Here is a 12,183-nt window from a genome sequence, read left to right as displayed (position 1 = left end):
CCAGATGTCCTCTCAGGTAGTTTATACATGTTGGCAGGTTTCTTAGTCAGGGCATACCAGATGTCCTCTCAGGTAGTTTATACATGTTGGCAGGTTTCTTAGTCAGGGCATACCAGATGTCCTCTCAGGTAGTTTATACATGTTGGCAGGTTTCTTAGTCAGGGTATACCTGATATCCTATCAGGTAGTTTATACATGTTGGCAGGTTTCTTAGTCAGGGATACCTGATGTCCTCTCAGGTAGTTTATACATGTTGGCAGGTTTCTTAGTCAGGGCGTACCTGATGTCCTCTCAGGTAGTTTATACATGTTGGCAGGTTTCTTAGTCAGGGCATACCTGATGTCCTCTCAGGCAGTTTATAGTTTCTTAGTCAGGGCATACCTGATGTCCTCTCAGGCAGTTTATACTTGTTGGCAAGTTTCTTAGTCAGGGCATACCCGATGTGCTCTCGGGCAGTTAGGTAATTCAGACTCTTAAACTAAAATAAAATCAAGGCAGACTACCCAGATCATTACTGTGGCAGATTTTTAGACAGTTGGGTAAATTATGGTAGCAGGTGATTGAGATGGATAGGCTACTGAGACAGGCGGCTAGAAATGTGTTTTCAGGAGTATTTTCTGTTTGTTTTGTTTTTCAGTTGATGTCTAAATGCCTTCTGGTAGAATCATTAACCGTTGGTATATTTACATGGACATACCACCCTATTCAAATTAGCTTAACATTATGGCGCCATACTTGTATGTGGTAAATTAATTTGGTGATGTCATACAATAGTCATACAATGTTATTCCACCGAAGTCCACCCCTTTGAACATCGAGGTAGTTTTTCATAGATCAGTGTGTACCCAGCGTAGATAATTTTCCAAGAGCATCAGGCAAAGATACTTTGTTTTCAACGTCTCGAAACCAGTATTGTTCGTAGATTAATTCGTTTATAACCGCTTTGTTGACGGTTTTTGCATTGTGAATTTAGATAAAAGGACTGACGCTGAAGGTCGCAGATCAAGATGCACAAATCCAGGCTTGTACATTATTACACTTGAATAAATTGATATGCTGTGAGCAACTGAACGGTTTATGTTGATTTAGAACCTGAACGAGGAACTGAAAAAGTCGGAAACATCAGTAAAAGTATGTCTTTCAATGGAATGTTTGCGCAAAACGTACACTTTGTACCTAGAAATTTGTGACTCGGCACCGGAAGTGACGTACATTGGAGAACACGCTTGCTTTGTAAATTGTAAACACCGTATGATATAGATTTTTAGTGGCAAATAGCGTTCGAACAGCTCTGCCTTTTAAGCGTATGTTTACTATAGACCTGACTGATGAAAGCTATATCTTCAATGCATGTGTTTTCCGGTGTACGTCACTTCTGGTGCTGAGTCATCAACTTCCAGGCAAGAAAAGCCTATCAATAATACATTTTCGTCCAATGGAATATTTGCAAATGTTCTTAAAATTGAGTTGACTATCTAAAGAAGTAATTTCCTTGACCCTGATATGTGGATCATGAACTGTTCTCACGAATGCTGGATAGTACTATTGCAAGGAAGTCTATGATGATGATATCAATTATAGCAAAGTTTCATCTTCGTCAAGAAACTATTCCCATCATTTAAACACTCTTGAAAAGTCAATATCCAGCGCTATTTGTGCTGACGGCTGATACGCGAATCTAATTGTCTTTAGGAATTAAGAAGCCTTTTGCAAGACAGTGATCGTAAATTTGATTTGGCTTCACACGAAGCGATTTCAACAGCGCAGGTTCGTAACGTGGGCTCATAGCGCGCTTTCATCCTTTGAACTAATTAGTGTTTGTTCTTCTTCGCCTTTGAAATTTGCAGAAGTTAAACGAGAAACTTCGTCTGAAACAAACTGAGGTAAGCAATATCTTAAAGTTCATCAATATGATGAAATAGAGGAAGGCTGGCCTTGGAATTTACGAATTTGCCAACAAGACAAGAATATCTTGACTATCCACATAGAATTATTTTGATAACTCGGCAAAGTGTACTTTAAACAATAGATTTCAATAGAACTTTGTTCTTCTTATCATGCATACACGAATTTTACCTCCACACACACAGACAATTATTAATGTTCCTACGGTCACGACCTTGTCTACCCAGCTGAATATATTTTGACTACCCACATAAGAATACATTGATTACTCGTGTATGCATGCACATGAATATTTTGCACGGCAGGGGGTAGCTGTATGTTAAGTCTTTTTCAGATTGAACCAGGGTCTTGATCTGCTGCATTTTGGAATCTTTTCATGTACTCCGGATGCGTCAAAATAATTGCATTGTCAACTCACTGTGCTCATTAGATCGAGTTAAGCCTTTAGTATTTTATTGTGTACGTGGAACAATTGACTTTCATAAGCTTCTGTTGCTGTGATCGTTTGACAACTTCAAGTCCAGAATGGACGAATGAAAAATATGCAAGAACGGCACTTTAATGTTCACTTATCTAATAACTTATCGCACAGCAGTTTCGAAGCATGTCGCTGAATGCGGACAATGAAGAGATGCGCGCTTTTATTCATCACATTGTGGCGTTGCATTTCTTGCAGCTTGACGAGATGCAGGAGAAGTTCCGTGCACTTCAAGAGAATTTGGAGAAAGCCCAGGATATCGTTGACGCTGCCAGTCTAAAAGATGTCGAGGTGAGGAATTCGAATTTTGATTGGAAAAGAATGTGGTTAGGACCAGATGCATCATGGGATTATGTGCAGTGTACCTTTTCTCACGATGCCCGCGTAAAACTGACCACTGTTCCTTTACATTTGAACTTTCGACTCGTTTCAATACGTCAAAATCACTTCGCGCTTTGCTGAATTAATCACTGCTAAACGGAATATATATAGCTCTTGGCGATTCTCTGAAATAGGGCTTCAATGGAAACAGCTTCTCGACTACTTGTTTGTTGTCTTATAACATGTTAATATGTCTATTTCAGTTCAAATTGAGATTATTGGATGTAGTATTTCGTGTTTTTTTTTTAACTTTGCCATTTCCAAGTTAAAAGAATGCGGCACTTGTTAAATAGATGAAGAAAACGTCAATTTTTGTGGGTCTCACTCGTAATGTAGGACATTTAACAATTATTGGATGAGGCTGAGCATGACATCACGAATTTTTCAGACCGAGGTCAACGGTATCTCCCTAAGCAAAGCTAAGACGCATAACGTTGACCGAGGTCTGAATAATTTTAATGTGCGAAAACCGAAGTCAATAATTGTTTTATTATACATGCAGAAGCTTTAAAACTATTTTGTGCGGAAGCCGCAAATTTTCAGTGCTTCGACAAACAAAAATTTTTGCTGTTTGCTATCATATTTTTCTCGTAAATACTCGAGGAAAACTTTCCCGACTGACAGTGTAATCTTTCCGTTTATTTTTACGTCTTCATACTCAATAATTCGAGCGAAAACAGTTGGTAAAACGCTTTCAAATTTCGCACAATTTTTTCGTTTACAATTTTCTCACGAACAATTACGTCACCTAAAGATAATTTTCAATATTTTGTAGGTGGCAAGATATTGAGAATTGTCTGTATGCTCTTAGCCAATCGCAATCGAGGTCGCATCAACATTTTATAATGTTTGCCCTTTATACGTATCTCTGAGCTAGAAGGGTGGTGAAAAAGTATATCTGAATATTTTTTTATGTAAGTTACCCAAATACCCCTTATGCATCCCTGAAATGTCTTCATTTTTCGTCTGAGCTTGAAACCAAAACTCAGAATTTTGGTGTGAGTGTCATCTACTGTGATGTCACGGGGGGGAATCGCCCTCAAATTAAGGTTAGAACTCGAACCCTCTGTATGACACTTTGTGGCTGTTTGCGTAAAGTGCACGTTGTTCAAAAGCATTTTTTGCATATGATAGCACATCATCAATGGAGGTCCAAAATGTGATTTATGACAATACATGACCTTACTTTTACATTTTAAGCCTTTGCCTTCACTTGCGATATAAGCATAAGTTTAAGTATCCTCACTTGCAGTAAACTGCATTACGCCCGCGAGTATAAGCATAAATATGCGTAAGAAAAACGAAGAGTTTTGATAACCTTGTTTAGTTATGCTGAGGTTGCAAGGGAGGACCATGCTTTACTATTGTCTGTCTAAGTATCTATTAAGTCTGGTCCTCGCTTGCAACAGAAGTATTGGCATAGGCACAAATGTCCTCACTAGCAACAAACTGCACTAAGCATAAGCATAAGCGTGAACAAGATAATGGAGAGAGTTCTGATAATCTTTTTCTCATGCTTATGCTTTTGCCGAATGTTAGGAAGAGGCTTGGTATCTGAAAATTAGAGGAACGACGTATATTGCACATTAACTTCTAAAATATTTGATGTATTTCTAACTGGAAAGCTTTGAAAATTTTCCTTTTGATATTGTTAGGCTTTTGAGGAAAAGTCTAAAGCGTTGATGGCCAAAGATGCATTGATTGCCGAGCTTCAAGGAAATCTGAAGGAGAAAGAAATGGAAAATGACGTTAGTGTTTTCAATGCACAAAATTGATATTAAAAATTTTTCTAGTTGTGTTAGATTTTATTTGTCTGTCAATCAGTACTTTTTTATTTGCCTTTCGCATGTGGGAGGCGACAACTGCGATTGCTCAAAGACTTTTATCTGTTTTGTATTTTGTAGCATCTCAGTCGCTCATTGGCTCGCAAAGATATGGAATTGAAGGTAATGGTAGATATCATACGTAGGCTTGCTTCCTATTGTTTTTTGATTGGCTAATTGCTTACTTACGAGCGTCTTGATTGGTTACATCGATCACACACAAGCAGCAGATTATTCGGTTACCTACAAACGTTTATTCTGCATCAGAATTTGCATTGTCGATGTCTTGCATCAAAACTTCATTCGCCTTTACAATTTTGCAATATCTCTGATCTAGGCCGTAGCTAGGCGATAATCGGAGGGGGGGGGGCTGGGTTTCTTCATATATTCAATTGTGCCTGAGTGGTTTCTTTAGAAAGTGTTTGACTCTCTAAAGAAATCAGTCTGGGTCAACGGAGTATATGAATAAACGTCCCCCCCCTCCCCCAAGTGACGTTTCAGCTACGCCCTTGTCGCTGATACCCAGTTGAGAGTATCTTGACAATATAGACTTGAAATATTCAACCGACTACATTGTGGGTAAGAAATTTCTCGAGAATACTTAAAGACCAAAGTCGGATGAACGCAATTAGTTGTAAAGTGTTGCAAAGCTCAAATGTATTTATAGCAACGCATTTCGGCATTCCCTGGACCCGCTACTGCTTTATGCTGTGTTAAAATAAAAATCGTGTCAATCGCTGCGCTAAGTTTTTACGAGACAAATGCATTCTTTTTATCTGCGGTGCAATAAAATTTTAGTCCAATCTTTTTGAAATTAAAACTAGTCGCGCGTATTTTACAATATTTGATCCTTCTGGAGTAAAAAGATAGATGTTGGTATTGAACAGGCATTAAGATATAAAGTTTTTACTTGGACACTTTTTAATCCGCTAACTTTTATTCCAACGAGTGTCAGTTTGTTTCCTTATCGTTCCAGGAATGCCAAAGCACTCATTTTTTTGCTTTCAAGCATTCAGTGTGAGCGATAGAATTAATATAATTTCTATATTTTTCATTCTAAGAATCGCTCCGTATTTTCAGTGAAAGTTGAATGAATTTTTGCCAAAATCAACGAACAGACGCATTACTGCCATTATGTGTGTTAAGCATAGAGTAAATTTGAATTCTTTCTGTAAAGGACACATGTTTTCATTTACGACATATTCATGATTAATAAGGACTCAAGTGTGTGCAAGAAAGTAAAAAAATAACCCAACTTAGTTTAAAGCCTGCTATTTACTGTAGCAGTGTCGTGCATTAAAAACATTTTGCGAAACAGTTGTAAATTAATACAACCAAAGGTCCAGATGATCGAGTAGTGATCGCATATCTCTGTTGTTTGTGTTTGGAGATGTGCATGAGCAATAAAGAACCGCGGGCTCAATTTCTTGTCCACGAGCCGTGATTCAATCATTTATTGGAATATTTCAGAGAATCGCAGAGTCTCAAGAATCCAAACAAGATGATATCGATAAAGTTTATGAAAAAGAAAAAGAATTAACGGTTTGTGGATCTTTGTTTTTGTTTAATCTGTGATAAAAGGGGGGATTTCAGCAATGTTTCCCAATTCTTATTGTAGTTATTGTGTAAGGCATTTATGATTTAACGCGCGCGGTGATTGGTCATAGCTGAGTTTGCATTAGCCTGCGCAAATCGCTCTCTGCTCTGTCAATTAGATCAAGGAAAGAGAATTTGCAAATCAATCATGAATACATGTTGGAGGAATAACTAAAATATTTTTTTTAAATTTTTATGTTTCGCATTGTTGTTATTTTATAATTTTCAAGAAATAAAAGATGTTTTTCGTACTCGCACAGGCTTATGCAAACCTTGGAGACGTTTGTCGTAACTTTCGATCTTTTATGAAGTAAAACAAATTCCGAAGACACAAGACATCTTGAGATTACAAAATATGAATCAGAACAAGACGCGAAGTGAACTGTAAATTTTCGACTTTATTTCAAAGTCATCCTCCGACATCCTCCGACATCCTCCGACATCCTCAGACATCCTTCACCTTTCGTCGTGTTTTGATTCATATTTTGTAATCTCAAGAAGTCTTGTGTCTTCGGAATTTGTTTTTTACTTTATTTTTTAAATTGTCGGCTGGACGCGGTTCTCGATCTTCTATCTTCGATCTTTGCTCTCCCAAAGGTCTCCTCGGTTTGCATAAGCCTGTGCAAACACAATAAACACTTTTATTATTCACTATGTGAGCATTCTCGGCCGTGATTGGTCAACTACCTGCAGATAATTCTCGATATCTGCAGGTTATGACGTCATAGCCTACAGATAATAGTTTCTACAAATATGGACGCCATTAAAAGCCGGTTTTGAAAACAAATTAAACTACAGCGATGTTTGCCACAGTTTCTAAAAAGGATGTGAAAGCTTTTAAAGGAAAAGGATGCGGAAAACACTAAAAAAGCGGCGAAGCTTGCTTTGAACACATTTACAACATATTTAAAGGAGACGAACTTGAATAAACCGTCTGACAAACACAAATTAGCGAAAGTTTGAAAAATGTTTTATATTGATATGTTTTGATAATACTTCAGTGAATGATAAAACAATTATTGAATTCGTTTTTCGCATGATATCAAGAATTATTCAGACCTCAGCTTCGCTTCGGCAGATAACAATGACATCGGTCTGAATAATTCTTGATATCATGCTCAACCTCACCCAATAATTGCTTAATATTTGTTGTGTTTTTATGTTTATATAAGCTTTGTCAATATGTTCACAATTTTGTGTAAGCATCAAGTTCTTACATAATCCAATCAAAACTTAGCTACTTTGATCAGAAGTTTGAAATTTGAATGCACGATTCGTGACATTTGAAGTGAATATCTATTGTTTTATGGTCAAAGTGACGTAAAATGAACTGTGAACGTTTTTGGTTATTTGAAAGTTTTCGTTTAGACCCTGTCTGAAGAATTAGCGGAGACAAAAAGCAAGTTGCGCACAGTCTCCGATGAATTCGACGAACGGTTACAAAAACTCAAATCTGACCACGAAAATCAGCTGACTTGTAAAGATCATGTAATACAACGCATCACGGAAACACTGAAAGATAAAGAGAGCATCATCCAGGTAAAAACATATCATTATAGGTGTGCAAACTCCAGTGGGGGGGGAGGGGTGTCATTGTCGCCTTCACTTCACTGTGCATCTCATGTATATGATATCGAACAGTAGCGTGTCCAGCTTGCAAGTTTTGGTCCTGCTGTGTAAATTTCAAAACATCTTATTGTGAACATTCGACTCTGGACAGCTTATTGCAATAATACGAATTGCCATTGTAAAATATAATGTAGTGACGATGTAATATAATGCGCGACGAAACGTCAATAAAATTCTTACACTGCATTATATTTTATAAATGGCAGTTCATAATATTGCAGTAAGCTGGGCTCTAATGTTCACAATAAGTTTGCGTTTTCCGCCTGGATAATATATCGCCACTTCATTCGTTTCTTTGTAAATATATTGTTTTCACGGTACCGCGAATGATCTGACAAATGCCTAGGGATTCAAATGAATTCTAGTGGTTTCAGGAGGAGGTGTTGGATAGATGCTAAGTGTTTAATAGAGAGAGGCGTTTATATCATTTACTATCTATATATCAAGACTAAATATACAGTTCTTGAGCCCAAACGACGACCCACTATTATGATATTATAATTTAAATGAAGTGGGTGAGCGTCTTTTGGAGACGGTCGTTTACAAGGGAGAAAGGTGTCGAAGACAAACTCACTCTTCAAGAGTGGGGGAGAGGGGGCGTTTATCGGATACTTCACGGTATGTGAACAGAGAAAATTTTGTATAGCAGGATTAAATAAGTGGGCTGGTTTCGCCACTGGCAGTGAAGATGACTTTATTTTTGTTGCGATTGCATTCATTCGAACTTTGAACATTTTATCTTTTAGGATTTGATTGTGACGCAAGAAAACATTTCTTTATCGAGTTCTCTGGATGTACGTGTGATCACGTGTGTATTGGGAAGTGTTTTCAAGGAGGGGGGGCGCCATGTTTGTTTGGAGGCCGTTCATTGAAAAGAGCCCATTTATTAAAAGTTTTATATGATAGGTTGATCAAGTTCATCGGATGCTTTTCTTAGAAAGCTTTTCTTATTAAAAGTTTTATATGATGGGTTGATCGAGTTCATCGGATGCTTTTCTTAGAAAGCTTTTCTTATGTTGCATACTTTTTTTGGAAGGATGTTACAGATACCAAAGAAGAGCTCGTCGAGAAATTGAGAGATCGCCTGAAAGAACGAGATGCTGCCGTCGAGGTAATTGAATCGATGTCTGTTGCAATACGACACGTCAAAAAATGCCGAGTGAACGTGAAAAATCAAGTAGTGCTTTTATCCGATTTTAAGTCTTTGTGGGAGATGACATCATGTCGGCACGCTTACCTAAGCATGGTATCTTCATGAGAAGCGACCTTGTGAGTAAGAATAACCTCCTTTTCAAACCTGAGTTTTTTAGCTGAATGGTGTTGTTTCGCATGCTCCGGGGCGTGCACTTAAGCGTGAGAGTAGGAAGATGGGGTCTCATCTTCATATATGCATGGTATTCACTGTCAAGCTCGTTTGAAACTCCCCAATAATCGACCTTCCTACGCCCATGACTTGAGGATTGTGTTTATGCTTTGTACTCGTGGGGCTGTTGCACGAAGCCTGGATAGCGGTATCCACTGGATAGCTATATTTTTGAACGCTTCAAAAATTTCTTGAAAAATAAAAATCTATGATTTCAACTGAACAATCAATCAAATACGATATTGTTTCTGGAATTACAAAGTTTCATAATCATATAGAAAGTATGACCGCCTTTCTAACCAGATTGAAAAAAATACTAACCAATGCATGGATAACGCTATCTAGGCTTTGTGCAACCTTACAATGTGCTTCTTTTTATTGATAAGAGTGATGCTCTGTTGATTATGGATACCTTTCTCAATCATACGTTGAAGCATCGGTATCTATTTGAATTTAAGTACCTATTGTTGAATATCAGGCAATATACGAAAAGCTAAAAGCTAAACAAAGAACTTTATCTTAATATTTATCGTGTATCATCCATCATCTATGTCATATGGTCATTCCAGATGACGTTCTTTTGGTTTTCATGTATAAAATTGTATTTCTATTTATTGTGAAATAATCAAATGCGCTATAAGCCATACAGTTCCTTCGCGTTAAAGTTTTTTCATTCACCATTTAGCAAAAGTGGTTTAGAGGAAATGCAAAGTTTACTTTCATCGAAGGTCTACTTCGGTCACGTTTAATCGGGATCTAAATGGAATTGCGATTCTTAAGCTTGTTTTCATTCCGGCGTCATGTTTCACGGTTGTGTTAAAATCATTGCAGGCGAATATCGAAGAGAAATTCGAAGCGCTTCAAAAAAAGGAAGAGGAAATGCAAGAATTGCGCAAAAACGTACGCGAGAGAGATCGCCTCCTCGAGAACATGAACGCCATTATGATGCAACATGAAGATGCTGTCAAGGTATTCTGGGATACGTTGCTTTTTTGACTGCAAGATTTATAGGTTTTCACGGATGACTGTCGTGATAAAATGTTATAGCGGGATACACATTTACGTGGTTGATGAATTGGGGGGAAGGGTTGTGTCACAGACATTGAACTAAAATACGTGAAACGCTGCCTGTAATAGAAAACCCTAGTAATTTTTTGAAGTCAAATTTCACACCCTAGACACGCGAGATTACACCCTGAAGCGTGTGTAGTTCAATCAATTTTCACTCCGCGCGAGAATCTTGAAACACTACACACGCGTGTCTGGGTGTAAGATTTGACTTCAATTATTTGCTTCAGGTGGCGTTCAATGTATTTTAGTTCAATGGTCACAGATGACTGCAATGATAAATATTTTTTTCCGAATGCATTGTTGCATTCCTCGTGGGATTAAGGGGAAAGGGTTGGATCGCAGTTGATTATCACGATAATGATGGGGAAAGCGTGGTCATAGATGACTGTAAAGTGAGTGGTTTGAACCCGAGATTACCGTTACTCGTTTCAATTTGTACATGTAGTTCCTCCATGTTAGTGCAGTCACGAGAAGGACTGTTGGTGTCGACAAACGTTTCGGTAGGAATCACTAGACTCCTAAGATGACCACTGCTAAGGATACACTAGACTCCTAAGATGACCACTGCTAAGGATACACTAGACTCCTAAGATGACCACTGCTAAGGATACACTAGACTCCTAAGATGACCACTGCTAAGGATACACTAGACTCCTAAGATGACCACTGCTAAGGATACACTAGACTCCTAAGATGACCACTGCTAAGGATACACTAGACTCCTAAGATGACCACTGCTAAGGATACACTAGACTCCTAAGATGACCACTGCTAAGGATACACTAGACTCCTAAGATGACCACTGCTAAGGATACACTAGACTCCTAAGATGACCACTACTAAGGATACACTAGACTCCTAAAATGACCACTGCTAAGGATACACTAGACTCCTAAGATGACCACTGTTAAGGATATCGAAGCGTCAGTTCACTCCTTCTCGGGACCACACTGGCTTGGACGATCGACATATACAAACACCTATACTGATGATATAGTATAAAGCAAATTCCGAAAAAGCAAGACATCTTGAGATTGCAAAATATGCATCAAAAGAAGACGAGAAGTGAACTGTAAATTTGAAAATGACTTTGTCATCTTTGTCACCCTGCCATTCTGTCTGAGGATGACTTTAAAATAAAGTCGAAAATTTACAGTTCACTTCTCGTCTTCTTTTGATGCATATTTTGCAATCTCAAGATGTCTTGCTTTTTCGGAATTTGCTTTATACTATATTTCTTTAAATTGTCGGCTGGTCATGGCTTTTATGTCTATACTGATGACTATCATGATAGAATAATATTGCAGAATACATAATTGCATTCTCTGTTGGGTTGAGGAGGTGGGGTATGTCTCATAGAAGATTGTCATGATGAAATGTTGTTGCTTAGTACAATGGCAGACGAAGAATAGCAGTTAAAGTCAACCTTTGTTTGCAAATCAATATTTATAAAGCTCGCTGAGTAGGAGGTTAAGGTTTTTCACGTCGTATTCTCTATGTATTGGTTCAAATCTCTTTAGAGTTTACAGTGCTCCCTTGATGAAAAAGTAGCGCTCGTATGCGATCGATATTTATAAAGCTCGCTGAGTAGGAGGTTAGGGATTTGTTTTCACGTCGTATTCTCAATGTGTTGGTTCAAATCTGTTTAGAGTTTACAGTGTTCCCTTGATGAAAAGGTAGCGCTCGTATGCGATTTGAAGACGAATCAATCAACGAGAGAAAATCAATTCCAGGTTTTTGAATTTTCGCTAAGAAATGTCTTCTACTTTTTTCTGAAGAAATGTTACATCTGGCGAGTAACGTTCTTTCTTCCATTGTCAGGAAGCTCATGAGCTTGCTAAGAAGAAGCAACGTGAGAACGAGGGCCTGATTGAGAAACTCAAACGAAATCTTGCAAATCGGGAGCAACAAGTCGAGGTAAACCGTTAGGTGTAACT

The 12,183-nt window shown here is 38.0% G+C and overlaps 1 protein-coding gene across 2 annotated transcripts in view; it reads left to right on the top strand.

Annotated features, from left to right (window-relative positions):
• Positions 1 to 12,183, top strand: part of LOC124438034 (myomegalin-like) — a 39,760-nt gene that overhangs the window by 11,160 nt on the left and 16,417 nt on the right. For both annotated transcript variants that reach the window (XM_046988021.1, XM_046988020.1), the window contains exons 13-26: positions 974 to 1,021; positions 1,090 to 1,131; positions 1,693 to 1,767; positions 1,848 to 1,883; positions 2,582 to 2,674; positions 4,420 to 4,512; positions 4,669 to 4,710; positions 6,058 to 6,129; positions 7,552 to 7,722; positions 8,559 to 8,606; positions 8,849 to 8,923; positions 10,007 to 10,144; positions 11,896 to 11,979; positions 12,068 to 12,163. In XM_046988021.1, coding sequence (XP_046843977.1) covers positions 974 to 1,021; positions 1,090 to 1,131; positions 1,693 to 1,767; positions 1,848 to 1,883; positions 2,582 to 2,674; positions 4,420 to 4,512; positions 4,669 to 4,710; positions 6,058 to 6,129; positions 7,552 to 7,722; positions 8,559 to 8,606; positions 8,849 to 8,923; positions 10,007 to 10,144; positions 11,896 to 11,979; positions 12,068 to 12,163 — 1,113 coding nt within the window. The remainder of the gene's footprint in view (positions 1 to 973; positions 1,022 to 1,089; positions 1,132 to 1,692; positions 1,768 to 1,847; positions 1,884 to 2,581; positions 2,675 to 4,419; positions 4,513 to 4,668; positions 4,711 to 6,057; positions 6,130 to 7,551; positions 7,723 to 8,558; positions 8,607 to 8,848; positions 8,924 to 10,006; positions 10,145 to 11,895; positions 11,980 to 12,067; positions 12,164 to 12,183) is intronic.

The sequence above is a fragment of the Xenia sp. Carnegie-2017 genome, unplaced genomic scaffold (assembly GCF_021976095.1).
Source record: "Xenia sp. Carnegie-2017 unplaced genomic scaffold, XeniaSp_v1 HiC_scaffold_19, whole genome shotgun sequence".
Lineage (NCBI taxonomy): Eukaryota > Metazoa > Cnidaria > Anthozoa > Malacalcyonacea > Xeniidae > Xenia > Xenia sp. Carnegie-2017.
Note: the sequence above shows the minus strand (reverse complement) of the source record. Positions and strands in the feature narration are given on the sequence as shown.